At 36.4% G+C, this 19,063-nt stretch overlaps 1 protein-coding gene across 6 annotated transcripts in view; it reads left to right on the top strand.

The window, feature by feature from the left end:
* The window catches only part of LOC136036202 (nuclear pore complex protein Nup205-like), a 378,694-nt gene that overhangs the window by 352,276 nt on the left and 7,355 nt on the right, over positions 1–19,063 (top strand). For 3 of the 6 annotated variants that reach the window (XM_065718287.1, XM_065718286.1, XM_065718288.1), the window contains exons 23-25: positions 3,597–3,729; positions 17,084–17,292; positions 18,122–18,239. In XM_065718287.1, the coding sequence (XP_065574359.1) occupies positions 3,597–3,729; positions 17,084–17,292; positions 18,122–18,239 (460 nt within the window). Of the gene's footprint in view, positions 1–3,596; positions 3,730–17,083; positions 17,293–18,121; positions 18,240–19,063 lie in introns of those variants that run through there. The other 3 variants (XR_010619661.1, XM_065718289.1, XR_010619662.1) reach the window with 2 other exon arrangements.

Consider the following 19,063-nt stretch of genomic DNA (forward strand, 5'->3'; position numbering starts at 1 on the left):
TCCTCTTTCTGTTCTCTTAAATGAGATACATTGAGGCAGTAGAGTTTCTGAAGTAGAATATGTTAAACTCTAAAGGCCAAACACAAAAGCTCTATCAGACGTATCATAAATGAAGGGTCAGATTAACGTCGTGTCTAATCACATACCCAAATACATATGTGATTTGTTGAAAATATGTGGTTGTCTACGCTATTGTACTGATTTGTGAGTCATAAAGGAGCTGGACGAACGAAATATTGACGTTCATTTCCATAATGATCTTTTACGGTATTTTCGTATTGATCGAAGCTCCCTATATTCAGTTTTGATTCGTAGTCTCTATCAATTGGTCTTATGTAATGTAATCTAAAAACGTCAATAGACTCAGCTCGTGTTTCCTTGGCTTTGGGAATGACCACCGTTTTGAGATATTTTTTTCTAGTCGGTCACTGAAAACATGAAAAATGGGACTATTAAGCTGACTGTACCATGCTGCTTATGTTTTGCATAAATCAGTTCATTATGAATTTTATAAACTAGTCATAAAATAATTTTTTTTATTGCAGTGAAGGATCAAATTCAGAATTTGACATTATGAGCTACTGATTCTGTAACATGGCTGAAGTTATATTCTTTAATATAATGAATCCAAGTTATAATTAAGGAATCCAAAGGAATGCACAAAAAGACTTGTTAAACCGTAGAAAAAACAAAAACACACTGAGTTCTACTGGCGGAGGATTTCAAACCATGGATTGCTTTTAATATTATTATTAAACCTTGAGATCTGATTAAGGATGGCTGAAGTTGGGTCTTTTATGTTATAATTCCTTTATAAAATTAATTGTTAATTATAATAATTATAATTATAATAATTATAATTAATTATAATATAAATTTATTATATATAAGATAATAATAAATTATAATAATTTCTAATTATAATTATTAATTATATATATAATTATATAATTATAATATAATTATATATAATATATATATATTATAGGATATATAATAATATAAATGAATATAATTATACATATATATATATATATATATATATATATATATATATATATATATATATATATATATATATATATATATATATATATATATATATATATATTTAATATAATTAATTCCTTAATTACAACAATTATTTATTATTCTTTCCAAGTGGTGGAAAGTGTTTTAATAGTGCATTCATTGATATCTTTTGTAATTTACCGAAAGGCTGAAAAATATTTGATATTCTTCCATAGTAACGTTGAAGGAACTTCGTGTTTCTTAGGTTGCATTTATTGCGCTCGGGTTTCACCAAAAAATTGGCATACTTGTCGTATTGGTTGAAAAGTATGATAGCCCTAGACCCTCAAGGTCCAAATCGTCGGTGCTGGTCTCCGTTTCGTGGCCCTTCAGCCAGGAAGTGTAATGGGGGGGGAGGGGTTAAAGGCCAGTCATCCTGTACTTTCACACACCCTTTCTACTTACCTTTCTAGATTTCTTCAGGTACCCATTTAGAGGTGGGTCAACTCTGGCTGAGCTTACAGAGTCACGCCACTGACCCCCGCCCCAAATTAAATTACTGGCTACGACAGGGACTAAACTCCTGCCTCTTGGACAAAGAATTTTCAAACCAGTTTGCCAATAACTTAGTCGTATTGATTGCTAGTCTTGCAAACTTAAAATCAAAAGTAAGAATTTGACTGAAATAATTTAATTATAGCCTAGCTTCGGGGATATTTTCAAATCTTTTTAAGCATTTCTGCTTGAATACTAAAATGTTCAATGGTGAGGTAAAAATGTTCAATAATTTTTAATAATATTTTACACAAAAAAAAATCGAAGTGAATGGTTATTTTCGATCATATCGGTTGGAAATATGTATAATCTTTGGTCTTAGCCATCCTGAATTCCATCCTATGGGTGCAGATCAATATGCACTTATTTTTTCCGTTGTTTTGATGAAAAAAAAAAAATGTTGTAATTGTTATTGTGTCTAAAAAAATACATGTCTAGTTGATTTATTAAGAGTTCTGTTTGGTTGTCCTTAAACAGAGTAAAGTTTACATCTTTTGTAAAGTTGTGTTTTTTAGTAAAAGCTTCGAAAAGTATTTTTGCGAAATACCTATTTGTGCTTAAGATATGATGTGCGATTATTTTATTGTTAGATGTGAGCTAAATTCAGTAAAAAAAAAACCTTTATGTTTAGCAGCAATGCTGCTGGGTGGTAGACCAGTATATAGTAAGCAACAGTTGGGCCTTGAAAACTTTTGTTTGATCTGCCAGAGACTCGTTTCTTTTTGGAGTCTGCTTAAGGTTAGCTATCAAGTTGTTAGCCCATCAAGTTTCAAATGGATCTTGGTACTTTTCTGCAGAAAGTAGGTGCGACTTGTGAGTGGCTTAAGACTCTGAAAATTTTCTTACCCTGTACAACCCCATTGTGGCACTTTCGTACAAAATCGGAGACTTCTTTGCAAGGCAACTCATTGGTCTTACCAATCCGTATTATCCCTAGATAACAATGTAAATTTTTAGTTTTAGAAGTTTAATCTTCGAACTGTGGTGGGGCTAAAGAATTCACCCACTAATAACTGTGATAAAAAAAGGTATCTTCATAATTTCAAATCACAAATAAATGCCATGCTTTTTATCAAAAGACCCCCCCCCCCTTGCGATTATTTCTAAGCTATATTGGGCTGTTCAATGCAAGGTATTTTGTTAGCTCCCCCTTCCCCATCATTGCAAAATATGTATAGGTGCCAAGGGGTAGTATAGAACATAGAACCACTTCATAGACTGTTCGATTTATCTTTGCTTGCCGATTGTACCTAAATTATATAGTAGTTATCTTTGTGCCAATTTTGCTCTCAGTGTACAAGTCCTTTTTTTTGCAACAAAACAAATTGAACCGATCATTTCAGCTTTCAGTGTGTGCGTATAACCTATTTATAAATTTCTCCTTAAAGATTGCCGTCAGATGGATTATTTTATTTCTTTTCAGCCGGAGAAACAGCGAATCGTAAGTCTAATACTTTAGGTAGGTAAATAGATAAAGCATTTGTGAAGCCTTTTCCAATTAATGAAATATTAGGCCGATGCAAGTATTGAAACTTAATTCTTGTAAGAAAAATATGGCTTCTTTTTCTTTTCTTTTTTTTCTTCTTTTTACTTGACAGATTCGACAAATATAAGTGGAAACTGTAGAAATGTAAACTACACCCAAATCAAGATTCGGAGAATACTCCTTCTTCCCCTTCCCCCGATTTACTTTTGTCGCTATTATACGACAGAGTAAAGAAAGTCTGGGCTATGATGTAGAAATCATAAATAAGTTCTTATACTGTGACTTATGGATCAATGATGACTTTCATTAATGAAAGATAAACTGACAAATAAGAGGACAGAAATGAAATTGGCTGTAATGGCACTTTCTCCTTTTTTTTCTTTTTTTAGATTTTTGGCCTCTGGTTTATTCATGACCATCAAAAGGTACATAGACTTTTGTGGATATATATTACATTCATTAAAGTGAAGTTATTGCAATACCACATTTGTTTTCATTGATTTTTTAAATAATCATTATAATGATCCGTTTTTCACTTTTTTAGGTTCTTGGATTTCTTCTTGCTCATAGTGAAACAATCAGTAGCATATTAAGAAGCGGCCAGACGCTAAACGACCTTCATCATTTGGAAGAATTATCACTATTAACAAACGTTATTAGCAAGGCAACTAATATTGGTAAGTCTCGTACTAATTATAAATGGTTGCATTTAATTGTACTTATTAACTAACAAAAAGTACATATCGACAAGGGGCTGTGATAAAATACCCTAAATTCCAAGATATTTTTTTTAGTCTCCCTGTCTTTTCTTACTGATTGGCGCTTAACTCAACTAAGGCGGCGTTTCGCCTTTCAGAAAGGTCAATTTGAGTTCCTAAATTCAAAGGCTATTTCTCAAACTTGGTATAGTTTTGATGTCACTAATTTTCTTTATGCTGCTACTGCGGTTTTATTACACGTGAATTTGTAATCAAAATTTCTCCATTGCCTTGAATTATTGTGCTAGTTTTTAAAGTTTTTTTCGGGAAATTTGTGTGTTGTTTATTTAAAAAAAAAAAATGCTGTTTAGGAAAGTTGTTAGGTACGGTTCAGTGTGCACCATTCAAAACTATGGTTTCTTCACTTTTCGTGTATTATTAAAAAGTTTCACAGGCAAACAAATATGGCATACATTTTTGAACCAAAATCTTACAATTCATAATAGTGTAAATAAATAAATAGTGTAAGTAAATCTTACAATTTCTTTCAACTCCAGAAAAAACTGCAAATTATAATTGTCCATTGTATCTTGTATCTATTGTATAATTACTTTATTGTAATGCTATAAAATTTCAGTTTGTGTTGTCACGCATAGCAACCATTTTCTTGAAAATAAGAAAATAAGGTGATTTAGGTCTTACAGTTCTCTGTGTAGATGACATCACCCAACTACTTTAAAACTTTTTGCAGTTCTTCCCATCTTACCCATAGCTTGTCGCCACCATCAATTAAAATGATGAAAACCTTTTTATTGCCCTCAACATCTTTTTGGCATGCTTACCCGTTATCAAGGCCCCATCCAACGGAGGGGCTAGCAGGTTTGACCCCCCCCTCAAAATGTTTGTCCGACTCGTAAAAACGGAGCAAAATTGAATATAAACAAATTTTTTATGTGTCTTTTAAGTTTACTTTTGTGACCTCCCTCCCCCCCCACTGAAAAAAACTGGATACTGTCCTGCTCGTTATACCCAAGCTCCATTTTTGCGTCATTAAGTATATGTCTGAAATGGAATGCATCGCGGTTCCAAGCATCGCGGCATCCTTTCCAAGTGGAAAGCGCTCAGTTCGTTGAACTCTGAACTAAGCTTCTTTTTTTTTTAATGCAAAACTCTTCTCAATTTGATAAGTTTTTACTGGAAGTTTTCCATCAACCCTCTATACATCCAGATATAATATATATATACTGATATAAGGAGTCTAAAAGCTTTTGGGAAATTTGGAAAACAACCACCACATCAAGGCATGTGAAACTATGCTGTCTGACTATGCAGACTTTATCTTTTTATTGTTTATCTTTTTATTTAATTGCTTTTGTGGTAAGAAAATATATATCCTCTTTAAACAGGAAGCGAATTTGGGCTTTAGGTGGATTATCTTTAAAACTTATGGTTGGTGCCTCTCATAATCCCTCAAAATTAACTACGAGGAAAAAGCATGGTAAAAAGATCCGTTTGAATACCAGATATTTGCATTAAGTACTTCATTTTTAGACTCGAGGCTCATTGTCTTTTAATCCTTTGAACTCGGTATTGAGAAATTACTTCACTTGAGGGTCACCTACTTGATGGCTGGTGATTCTTAATTTTCCGAACTTGATTACGAGGGAAAGTATGGATTATAGAATTGTTCGCATACCGGATATGCACGCTAGGTACTTCTTTTTTAAGATTGAGTGCAAGTAAGTGTGAATCCCATGAACTTAAGCGAAAGTAAATCGTTTCATATTGGATACGGACGCCAAGCAATTTCACTTCAAAAGTTCAAGATTCGTGCGTCTCAATCTCTCGAACTCTACTGCGAGAGAAAGAATTCTAGAGATATCAAAGTGTATCCCTCTCAAAGCTCTTAGCTTGTGTGTGAGCAATAGCGTTGAGTCTTTGTGAGATAGAGGTGTCCCTAGTGAAGGAATGCTCCTAGTAGCTTTTAGCTGTTTATTCAAGCTTTGTCTTCTCTCCTAGTAGCTTTTATTCTAGCTTCGTTGCTCTAGTTTTATTTAATTTTTGGAAAGCCTTCAATCTTGCTTCTTTTTTTCTCTAAAAACTTTGTATTCTCATTGAAAGGTTCGCATTTGAACTATCCCGTCACTAGACATTCGCGAATCTCAATTTTGCTAGAACCGAAAGTGTAAGCTACCATCGCTACAGCTAGGGATCAGAGCAAATCCAGAAGCCAAATAGCATTGCGCTCAGCGGACGTCATTTCACCAAATCAACTATGACCGACAATTAACTTATCAAAAACGCATGTTAATTATAAAAAATAATCAATTTGTAGACAAATGACTAAAAATTTTCATGCTAGGACTTAGACCGGACGATTGATCGAAATCTCCTGTAAATTTTAAAATAAGCTGATGATCAACACTTTCCGTGGTTTTTTGGCCGAAAGTGAATAAAGAAATAAATGGTGAGAGAGAAAAGCTAGATATGGATAGAAACATACTTGTCGGCATCTAGCAGCCTGACAACGAGGATAACCTCTCCCAATTACCTACGGCCGACGACAAACTCATCAACAACGCATCTCATTTATCTAAAATGTTTAATTTAGATATAATAACGAAAAATTCGGTGCTAGTAGTTCACATGGTCGGCTGGGGAAAATTTTCTGTAAATCTGAAAATTAACCAATAATCAACTTCTTTCGTGGATTTTTGACCCAACCCTGAATATAAATAAATAAATAAATCTTGGTAATCGTTAGTTACTCAAACAAAAAGACAAATTATGCTGAGGAGTGCAATATTTAGCAAACACATCACCACACACACTATCGATACGGTAAAGTATGTCAATACGTTTATTTAGTGACATATATGTACGGTATCAAATGTCAGCTAATCACAAGTAAACAACTTACCGCAAACCAAATCACATCTTACGAAAATGCAGAGGGTTAGCTTGAATGGACGCCTATCCGAGCCCGTCACCGCACAACAATAATAGACTTGTCACAAAATTAAATGAACTATAAACAAACCATGAACTATTAACTCTTCTTGCAGCGGGCCCAGGCGTTTTTTCTGCCTCACCTGGCATCTGAAATTCAGATGCTATTTGGGGATTTGTTGAACCGTCAGTTTTCTAGACTTAGCTTTCAGATTAGCCAGACTCCCCTTGCTGAGCTTGCAGTGTCACCTCGTTGACCCCCATATCAAACCAAAGGATTTGCTACATTAAGATTTGAACCCTTGGCCCGAAGAACATAGGATTACAAAAAGGCAACAATTCATTAAAATAACCTCTCTTAGCCAATAGATCTATTAAGTAGCCCAACTATATTGAATAGTGAAGCCTCAAGTCCAGATTCAATATTATGCCTTAAGGTATCGTATTTCGTTGTCAGTGTGAGTTTAGAGTCGTTATAATAATAAGTCAAAGGAATACAGGTTTGATAAATTTGAGTAAATTACCCTTGAAGTTTTTTGAAAATCTATGGAATAGTTCAACAACTGATAAAGAGTCCAGCTCCCTGCTGAAACAACTGTTTATTGCCTATCAGTGAAATGGTGGTCAAAAGTTTTAAATCCCATCTGGCTGCTACCAGGAGGAAACTGAGCAAAGCTACTAAGGAACTGGCACTACTTATTGGTACGTAACCATAATTTAAGAAGCTACAAATCTATAAACTATACTTTTGCTACTAAAGAATGGACTATCACTCATGAAAAATGGGTTACATGCCACTGGTTGCTGCTACTGGCTGGCCCAGTACAATCTGAGGAACAATTGCTAACCACTAACTGCCGCAACTTATTTATGCTAGCCTGAAATTTCAGAAGCTTTGGGCTTGTACACCAAACACCTTTGGGACAAGGGTAAGAACAAATAGAAGTTATTGAATGGTAATTAACCCTAAAAGGTAACGCTCCTTTAAAAGGTGACCCTCCTTTAAAAGGGCTTATTAATTTAAAAAGTACCTAGTAATATCTTGTAGGTAGACAGTTCTTTTCCTACCCTATTTCAACGCCCTTTCAGGAGTCCTTTTGACGGACTCGCCTCGTTTTCCCTATCTAAGTACTAAAGGAAATCAAAATGTTAAGTAATATTCCCTGTATATTCAATCGAGCCTATTATAAACGTCTAACTAACACGATGCCTCCTGAATATCTAGGCCAGGTTATTTGTTTTGCCATCTAGCTCTTACTAAAGGTTCCTAATTAAGATGATCTGGATCGCCCTCAGAGGTCACATTCTTATATCTCTGATTTAGTAATAACATGTAGGCTCGGAGATTAAGGAAAAAATTACAGAGGGCTGAGCCCTACACGAAACTTCAATCTTGTAGATTTTCACTAATTCAAATTTTGTCATTTTGGACATATACCTAAATAATCATCGCACAATCGTGATTCCAAAGAGGTATGTGTTGTGTGCGAAGTTAGGACTGGGAAAGGGGAAGGTATCGAAGAGGCATGGGGCTTAAGGACTTTAATATGAGCTCTTAAATCCTAAAGGTCGTAATTCCTTGCATAAAACAGAAGAAATGTTTAAGAGTAAATGTTAAATATGGTTTAGTTTAGAATTTTATATTTTTATTGGGTGTTGTTTAGTTAGCGTTGGATCCTCGATGACGTAGACAAAATTTAATTTGTTTTTATTGTCGGGTGATGAGAAGATCGCCGTATTCGTGGGAACTGTCGATGAGCTGGTTTCTTATTCCTTATCGATTTAGATTCAGGCATAATTTAGTATGGGTATGCCTATTTTTATTATTAATTAGTTATTGTAAGTTGTTTCCCAAATAACAGGCTATTGAGTCCATTAGTCTAACGGACCATTGTTTTGTTATTGCTTATTTATTGAAATAAGTAGGACTTGTGTCCACTTTTCTGATGAAGCCTCTGTTTTAAATGGGGTATTTGTATAATCTGTGACCATTGTACTTGAGGCTGTAAGATTCACATGGCCTTGGAGGCATGTCCCTTGGACTGTTCTGATTAAAATGGTTGTTTTAAAAATCAAGACGATGGTTTTTGAGCTGATCTTGCGCCCGAGGGGTAGTGACTTGTGGTTGACTTCATATCGGTTTTCGCCCATAATTTCTAGTTTTTGGGGGGAGGGATCCTAATGGGGAATACTCTAGGGAAATTAATTCACGGGAGACACATTAATTTTTTCTAGGTCAGTGATACTGCGTTAAATACAGGGTTGCCAAAACTTTTTGGGACTAAAGTGTCAAATTCAGCAAAAAGGGACACTTTTAGTGTCCCTTTAGAAAATTAGCCAATATACGTTAAAAGTTGACAAAAAAGGCTTTAAATGGTTTTCTCGACTCCAGGGCCAGATTTACGTTTTTCTTTTTCAAGTAAAAGCAAAGCGGTTCTTCAAATAAGTAAAATCCTATGTAAAACCTCAAATCGCCTAATACACGAAGAAGAAAAAGAATTCCGTACAATTTCTCGGGTTCTCTCGAACCTTCGGTTGTACTACTTATTTCTTCTTCCGAAAACTCAGTAAAGCCCTGTTTTTATTATGGCGTTTTCCGGCACCAGAATTGGCTTTGCCGCTTTTTGGACGACAGTTTTCATTTTCGTCGTTTTTGGCAAAAAATTTGAAAGTTCAGTTTTATTTCATGAACTACAGAAGATTCTGGATAATTTGTGCTGCGTTTGCGGTGTCACAGGAACGTAAAGAACAGTTGGAGTACAACTAAGATGAATGAAAAAACGTGTTGTTTAGTTCTTACGTTTTTAGCCAAAATGTCTACTCTGTACGGCGAGAAAACGAAAACAGTGATAAAACCTGTCTTCACTATGAGTCGCCCCAGCCGTCTCGGCCGGAAAACGCCATAATGAAGACATGGCTTAAAAGATCTGCACAAACAGACCACAGATACGATGTCTGTCGCTGCCTACACGGCTTAATTGCCCTTGCTCCCTCTTTTCCTTCAGTAGCATATCAGATCTTCTGCAAAAGTTTGTCGACCATTTCCCGCAGACTGATATCGAAAAGCGAGTGAAAGGCGCTAGGCTTGAAACGTGCTTCACATCCCCGTGCTTCACCAGGCTTTTGCCAACAGGTTAGGTAAGGCTGCTCTCGCAAAAATGCACAACCACATCGTTATTTTATCCAAACATTAATGTATTCATGAGATCAATTAACTAGGAGATCAAACTTGACAAGGAGCGAAATAATGACAAGACAAATATCACTTATTCTGTATAAAGCCAATTTATTCTTCAACAAACAAAGAAATGTCAAATTCTTTGCAAATAGTGGCAATACAAAAATCACATGTGCTCAATCAAATGTTGAAATAAAAAGAACAAGAGCTAAGAGCTCATATGACACTTGTGACGAGGCAAGAAGAGCTAAGAGCGAAGAGATCATATGGTATGAGCTCTAGCAAAATTCTATGAATCAATAGATTGATTAAAAAAGGAAAATAAGAGGCTTAATGCCGGTCAGGATTTAAAATAAGAGCTCTGAGTCACGATGTCCTTCTAAATATCAAAATTCATTCAGATCCGATCACCCATTCGTAAGTTATAAATACCTAATTTTTTCTAATTTGTCCTCTCCCTTTAGCCCCCAGATGGTCGAATCTGGGAAAACGACTTTATCAAGTCAAATTGTGCAGCTCCCTGACACGCCTACCAATTTTCATCGCCCTAGCCATCCAGAAGCACCAAACTCGCCAAATCACTGAACCCCTCCCCCCAAATCCCCCAAAGAGAGCGAATCCAGTACGATTCTGCCAATCAAGTATCAAGGACATTTGTTTATTCTATCCACCAAGCTTCATCCCGATTCCTCCACTCTAAGTGTTTTTCCAACATTTCCCCCTCCAACTCCCCCCAATGTCAAAAGATCTGGTCGGGATTTGAAATAAGACCTCTGAAACATGAATTCCTTCTAAAAATCAAATATTATTAAGATCCGATCATCTATTCGTAAGATAAAAATACCCCAATTTTCACGTTTTCCAAGAATTCCGGTTTCCCCCTCCAACTCCCCCCAATGTCACAGGAACCGGTCGGAACTTAAAATTAGAACTTTAAAGCAAAAGATCCTTCTAAATATCGAATTTCATTAAGATCTGGTCACCCTTTCATAAGTTACAAATACCTCAATTTTCAAAATTACTCCCCCCCCCCAATTCCAACAAAGAGAGCAGATCTGGTCCGGTTATGTCAGTCACGTATTTTAGACAGGTTTCTATTCTTCCCATCCAGTTTCATCCTGATCTCACCGCTTTAAGTATTTTCTAAGATTTCCGGTCCCCCCAACTGCCCCCCCCCCCAATTACACTTGATCCGGTTGAGATTTAAAATAAGAGATCTGAGTTACGAGGTCCTTCTAAATATGAAGTTTCATGAAGATCCGATCACTCCTTCGTAAGTTAAAAATACGTCATTTTTTCTTGTTTTTCAGAATTAACCCCCCCCCCCCAATAGAGTGGATCCGTTCCAATTATGTAAATCACGTATGTAAGACTTCTGCCTATTTTTCCCACCAAGTTTCATCCCGATTCCTCCAATCTAAGCGTTTTCCATGATTTTAGGTTCCCCCAGCTCAAACTTCCCCCAATATCACCAGATCCGGTCAGGATTTAAAATAAGAGCTTTGAGACAAAATATCTTTCTAAATATCAAATTTCATTGAGATCCGATCACCCGTTCGTAAGTTAAAAATACTTCATTTTTTCTAATTTTTCAGAATTAACCCCTCCCCCAACTACCCCAGAGAGAGCGGATCCGTTCCGGTTATGTCAATCATGTATCTAGGACTTGTGCTTATTTTTCCCACCAAGTTTCATCCCGATCCCTCCACTCTTAAGTGTTTTCCAAGTTTTAGGTTTTCCCCTCCCAACTCCCCCCCCCCATGTCATCAGATCCGGTCGGGTTTAAAATAAGAGCTCTGAGACACGATATCCTTCTAAATATCAAATTTCATTGATATCTGATCACCCGTTCGTAAGTTAAAAATACCTCATTTTTTCTAATTTTTCAGAAATAACCCCTCCCACCCCAACTACCCCAAAGAGAGCAGATCCGTTCCGTTTATGTCAATCATGTATCTAGGACTTGTCTTTATTTTTCCCACCAAGTTTCATCCCGATCCCTCCATTCTAAGTGTTTTCCAAGTTTTAGGTTTCCCCCTCCCAAATACCCCCCCCCCAATGTCACCAGATCCGGTCAGGATTTAAAATAAGAGCTCTAAGACACGATATCCTTCTAAACATCAAATTTCATTAAGATCTGATCACCCTTTCGTAAGTTAAAAATACCTTATTTTTTCTAATTTTTTAGAATAACCCCCCCCCCAACTATTCCAAAGAGAGCGGATCCGTCCCGATTATGTCAATCATGTATCTGGGACTTGTGATTATTTTTCCCATCAAGTTTCATCCCGATCCCTCCACTCTAAGTGTTTTCCAAGATTTTAGGTTTCCCCCCTCCAACTCCCCCCAATGTCATCAGATCCGGTCGGAATTTAAAATAAGAGCTCTGAGACACAATATCATTCCAAACATCAAATTTCATTAAGATCCCATAACCTGCTCATAAGTTAAAAATACTTCATTTTTTCTTTTTTTTCCGAATTAACCGGTCCCCCACTCCCCCCAGATGGTCAAATCGGGAAAACGACTATTTCTAATTTAATCTGGTCCGGTCCGTGATACAGTTGCCAAATTTCATCGTCCTACCTTACCTGGAAGTGCCTAAAGTAGCAATACCGGGACCGACAGACAGACCGACAGAATATGCGATTGCTATATGTCACTTGGTTAATACCAAGTGCCATAAAAAGCACAGAAAACCAAAGAGAAAGGCTTTTTGTTGTCAAGAATAGCTTTGGTTTTTCTAAGAAAGTCCGTTTCTCTCTGCCCAATCTCTTTCTTCTGAGGAGATTTGGACGGCGTCTGTAAGAGACAAATAAAAAGGCTTATTTAATCGCAATCCTTTTCACCAAAAGCAGAATGGTGCAAAACAAATGTCTAAGCAAATCCGAAATATTTTGCGCTAGGCCTTTACCATCTTCGCGGCTCAAGAAGGATTGAACTGAAAAACCTAGACAGCATGAAAAGGCCTTTATAAGGGAAAGACTGTGTTGGATTTCACATACGCTGCATTCCATTTTATGAAGGCTTACGAAAAGTGAGCAGATACAGAATGAATCGGATTCCAATACAGGAAGCGTTATACAGAGGTCCAGCCACATTCTGGGTTCAGAAAAGGCCAAGTTTTTCAAGAAAGAAAGGAGAAAATTTCAAGAATGTTAGAGTACGAAGGGAAACTTTAATGCAGAATTCCTGTACGAGAAATTTGTTTAAAGCTTCAGCCTTCATTTTTGAAAAAAAAAAATCAATTTTTACTGGTTAACCATTTTGGAGAAAAAAACTTCGGCTACTGCAATCTGATTTCAGTTATTTGGTTTTCTGATTGGTCAGTCAAATAGGTCAGGTTCAGATTCATTCTCTATTTGCTCATCCTTATCGCCAGCCTCGCAGTACCACCTCAAAAAAATGTTAAGTGATATTGGTGGCACCGATGCAGCGCTACGAGTAACCATCTGCTTTACATGGATGAGGGAATCCACAGTTTTCACTTCCAACCGATTTCGTAACTTAGTTTTAATGTTTGTTGGTTGAGAAAACTGTCTTTCGGCACCAGCACCTGAGTGAGGTAACGCGCATAAGTTCAACAAAAAGTTTGATAGTTCAAAGAATTTGGGAGTGCCGTCGGATTCTTCACATCTAACAAGAGCTTCTAAAAATAAGATGGTGAGGACACTAGCTCTTCACCACCAGACTTCAGGATCATTTCTTCTTTGAAATCTGGCAGGCTCAGCCACTGGTTTTCGAGACTGTCTCTAGCAGACTATCTTGCTCTGGCTTTTCCCCAGGAGTTCGCTAGATCAGCTGGTCAAAGGACTAATCGTTTCAACAGTGCCATTCACGGCAACTTTCGGGGCTAAGTACTCGAGAGCTTGTAATGTCTTATCTTTATGATTGACCCGGTTTCTCATCTGCTTCACCAGTTCAATGTAGAATCCCAAGCAAGTCAGCCTAAACTGTTCAACAGCTTTCCCTGATGCTCCTTCTTTATTCAGAAAAGCTTCTGTATTGGGACCACACAACACAAATTTCACATCTTTGTAGTTTCGGGGCTCAAGAGGCAACTCAAAAGCATCACTTCTGTTCAGGATTTCTAGTTTCACGAAGCTCTTGATGGCTTTCAATGTCGATCTGAAGCTTGTTATCAAAGTTTCCCCAGACTGAAACTGTACGTTCAAGGTATTTATCTTACCAAGCAAAATGGCAGATCACCAGACATTGGCTGTCAATAGACACTCAGTTTATCACCAAAGGCTGTTTATACAGTGCATAGTGATGTTTCCAGTTCACAAAAATTTGTTAAGATAGTCCGTAAGGTTAGATATGAAATTATGTGCCTTGAGGGTAGATTTAAACAATGGCACAAGAGTCAGAACTTGTCATAACCATGGTCAGAAAGACGAGAAAAACCAATGTTTCATTAGGTCAGCAATAACCACGAAAAAAAAAATACTGTTGATGTGTCAGATTTTACAGCCGAACTAGCAGGCCTTCCTCAGCAAAATAGAAACCTCACTTTTTCACATCTTCATGACAGTGGTATAATAAAGAGGTCAATACAGAGTCCTTTCACATTTGAACTTTTTATGTTTCGGGGTGTCAGAGAATCAAAACTGAGACACTGAGTGGTTACACAACTACTTCAATCTGAAAAACTGTCCTAACTGAAATAACTGTGTAAACATTATGCTAAAAAAGGGTGACCACATCTTTGTTAACTACTAGGTTTATAGATATAGAATCTACAATACTCATAGAATGAAAATCTGGCCTATACTCTCATGTAGAGATGCATCAAACTAAATGAGGAAAAAACCCAAGTTGGCCAAGTTAGCATTGCCTTCGGCCAACCTGCTTGTTTACATATCTGTGGCGATTTTAGACGCTTCATAACTTGTTTTGTGTGTATAACCTTGGAAAGCTTGGTTGGTTTCAATAATAGTCTTCTGTTTCTTCTTTAAACAGTCCACCAGGTTACAGCATGTAAAGCGAAACATTTTTAACTCCCGTTCTTGCATCCTTTCATCACTTTTGGCAAAAAGCACATTTCGTTAGTTAGCACTCGGTACACTGGATATGATGTTCAGTCTATGATAGTATTACATGTTCTTGACAGTTACCAGAGAATTTTCTAGTGGGTTAAACTGTACCCATATGCGTGTGAACCTAAACTGCATATTTACTAAAAGCCTAATGTCTTAATTCAGGAAATCAACTGAGGTTCACCCTCGTCCAAAAAATGATCAAGCAGCAGCAAATCAGATCAGGATCAGATAGTTTGCTACTAATTACTATCCATAGACGCACCTCTGCATACTCCTGTAGACTACAAGTCATAAAACACCTTAAGCTTTTACTTACCAGCAGTTATACGCTTGCTTCAGTTTTTTTTTTATCAAAAAAAAACTTTTTCTAAATTCTCTTGAGCAAGTCACAAATGTGAAATGTGAAAAGGAAATCAGTGCGGATACGATAAAAAAAAAAATCCCTAAGACGGAAACAAACCTGAAAAGCACAAAGCACAAATTAAAAGCAGTTGAAGTTAAAAAAAAAACTGAAAATAAATACATATGGTGTTGATTTTGAAAAAATGCCAAAAAGTGTCCCTTTTTTCCAAAAAGTGGCCTTTTTCTACCTAATAGTGGCACGGTGTCACCAAGAGTGAAAAAGTGTCAAAAAAGCACTAAAAGTGTCCCTTTGGCAACCCTGGTTAAATAACATGTTAGCCTCAGATTTGCAGTGAGGGGGCTCAGAACCCCTTCAATTCTAATTTAAGTGGTCATCAAAGACCATTCGAGAATCATGCACTTTTTAATTATAGTTATAATTGATGACAGCTATATTGCCATGTTAATATTTTTGTTTACTAATATTTAGACTTGATGTGTTTTGATTTTAGACGTTTGTATTACAAGCTCAGATAATAATATTGCAAGCTTTTAAACGTCAATGAGCAAACTCGGAAAACCTCAAAACTTTGGTTAAATTCATATTTCATTTGGGTTACATAATACCTAAGCAAAGATGTCGGACGTATGTTCATCGATAATCTTCAGCCAAGAATAAATTCTAAATGAAAACCCTTCAAAGTTTGCCTGTTGAATCAAATTAAAATGGATAACTTAAAAAATCTAACGCACAAGCAAAAAAACAGTCTCAGTCAGGGGCACCAATGCACGGAAATCTAGGGGCTGTAGGGAGGACACATATTTGTTTTAATGGAAGTACCAAAAAAGGGTTTTCAAAATATAGAGGGTGGCAAAAAAGTTAAGGATTAGATCGCCCTCCCCCCAACCATCCAATTGGCAACCCGGGTGTCGGCGTCATCTCTTTGCAATTTTCTGTTTCAACATTAGCCTCATAATCGTTATCAAGAAGCTCAGAAATCCTCAAGTAACAATTTTAACGAAAGAAAAGCATAAATTGCGAAATAAGTAGGATTTATTAGTTTATATTGGATTCAGTATCTATTGATTTAGAATTATTTCATAAATAATCGTCGAATGATCATTACTCGAAGCCGGTATAAAATGACTTTGTTTGTAAAGTCCAGTGCAAAAGGATCTTGATGCGGGCCCAAGGACCCTACTCTTGATCCCTCAAATCACACGAATTTCTTAGTAACTTTAGCGAGGTGTATAGCCTTAGCTTAGTAACCAATCAGCTCAGGAACCTTTTAATACCAATCATAGCGAATTTTTTTTTTTTTTTTTTTTAATGTGTGTTCAATGTTTTATGATTGAGGTGTCTTGCTTCAATCTTAAATACATACGTATTTGTCCTTGGGTACGTGTTTGAAGGGTCTGTTAGGGGCCCTTGAATCGTAGAAATGGAAATTACCTGCATGACTCTATTTCCAGCAACATATATTCCCCCATTCGTAAATTCTCCCTATTGGGGAAGGGATTTTGGATGTCAGTTTGGCAGTAAAAAATATTTTTACGAGAATCGAAAACTTCTAGTGAAATCTAGAGGCTATAAATACTCAATGTATTGTGCTTTGAATCAGTCACGTTTCTATCCCAATTATTATATTTGAATCACATCGGATTTGGGCCCCTTTCGGAACCTAGCCTGAATCTTTGAGAAGGGTAATAGAAATTTAATTTTAAGACCAAATTACCCCTTTACAAAGCTCTTATAACCATCCCCTTTATTAAGTCAACTCTGTTGCTTTGACTGTGAATTTAGTTTTTCTTGTGTTATTAGGCATCTTTCCAGAAGTTATCCACAAGGGTGCTGATGGTACCAACGAGATTCGAGATCAAATCGAACGTCTCCAGACTATTTGCCTTTCTCTTTTGCCTGCGTATGTCCCTACTGATGTGGCTATAGACCGCGTTTTGCGATTCTCTGGTGTTGAGGATGATCCAAATTCAAATATTGCAAGGCACAAGGCTACTAGTATGTACTTACAAGTAAGTTGCTACCCATGTATAACTTCTGCCTCCTCCTCCCCCTCCTCCTCTCTCTCTCTCTCTCTCTCTCTCTCTCTCTCTCTCTCTCTCTCTCTCTCTCTCCTCTCCTCTCTCTCTCCTCTCTCTCTCTCTCTCTCTCTCTCTCTCTCTCTCTCTCTCTCTCTCTCTCTCTTTCTCTCTTTTTTTAACATGGCTTTTTATTTATTTTATTATTATTATTATTATTATTATTAATTACACTGTATATCCAACAAAATGCATTGCATCTATTTTGAAGTGGCCACTATACGCACGAAAAATTGTTGAGGCAGCATCAGAGATGCTATTTTGATTTTTTATTGGGGAAGGGAAATTGTATTCAAGTCAGAATAATATCTTACTTTTTTCTCGTTGTCGAGAAATTCATCTGCTTTTCGATGCATGTTTTACGAAAAGTTTTGTCTTGACTTAATCACGATCAAATTGAAAAATTGAGATCCAAAAGAAATAATTCGAACCAAGCACGTTTGCAGGGAGGAGTATTTACCCCCACTCCCCACAGAGATCTCAAAGTGTTTATAATTTTGTATATACCTTTTTGTTTTTCGTCTGATTTACCTTTTTCTTGCTTCTGAATCTCCCCCCCCCAAAAAAAAGGTCCCAGTACACGTGCCTAGTTTGAACGATTCAGTTAATATTTTGTTTTCTTAGTTTACAAGATACAATGGAAAAAAGAGCCTAAATTAATATGAAATTTAAATATGTAAGGCCTGAATAACTTTCAATATTTCCAGTCCGTAATGGAGAATAAACTGCCTGTAACTGTAAATTATTACAAATTTTTCTTCAGGTTTGCCTAAATCTATTGAACATTGTGATGAATATGACAGCGGACGGAACTAGAATCTACAGTCGAACTGTATTTACAGCGTCATTTACTATGGCCGACTTCGGTGCCGCTTTTACAGGTATGTACCTCAGAACTGTATAGTCTCTTCAGTGAAGATTTAAAACTAAATTTCCAATCAATCAGGCATACTCAAGAATTCTGGCTAATACTAATATTGACTAGCCGAATTATTCTGCTAGTGTGCCGATTCTCCATGGGGAGCAACAAACAGGATAAGCGTGTGCTGAGTCAAAATTAATTCAAGAGAAAGTTGAAAATGGTCAAAATATCTCTCTAATGTATAGGGACATTCTCAAGAAAAAACATGATGAATATGAGACTGCCAGAGACTTTGTACGGATTCAAAGCAGAGCCAGCAAGCAAATGCTGTCCTTAAATTAGTCAGATTTTACCAAAAGAACCAGACACTGTAGATGAAAACTGCGTCATGCACTTTTTTTTTGCTATTATTAAAGCATTTAATTACATTAAAAGAAGGAGTTCCATACTTTGTACTGAAAATTCCAGGAAGTCTTTATAGTCTTTTTCTTAATCTAGCGGAGGCCTGCATGTTAAAGTTCCGGAACTAATCTGATAATCGAATAAATTTTTATTTAAAAAAAAATAGCTCTGGGCTCGTTTCTCCGAGGTAAGTAAAGAAAATTATTAAATTACTCTATCTCGACGAAGTTTCAATATACTTTGTTGTTTATCTTTTTTGACGGACGCAAATTTCTGAATTAAAACTTGTTTCATTGAACCTTTCGTTCCGTTTAAAACTCCAGTGTTTCTGAAAAAAAAAATCAATATTCTTTTCATGAATAGATATCACACAGTATTGCGTTCTCTGAAAAGAAGAACTTTTATTTTTGAGTTTTTATTCTATTTCTCAATTGCAATTTT

Source organism: Artemia franciscana, chromosome 15 (genome assembly GCF_032884065.1).
Source record: "Artemia franciscana chromosome 15, ASM3288406v1, whole genome shotgun sequence".
In the NCBI taxonomy this organism is placed as follows: domain Eukaryota; kingdom Metazoa; phylum Arthropoda; class Branchiopoda; order Anostraca; family Artemiidae; genus Artemia; species Artemia franciscana.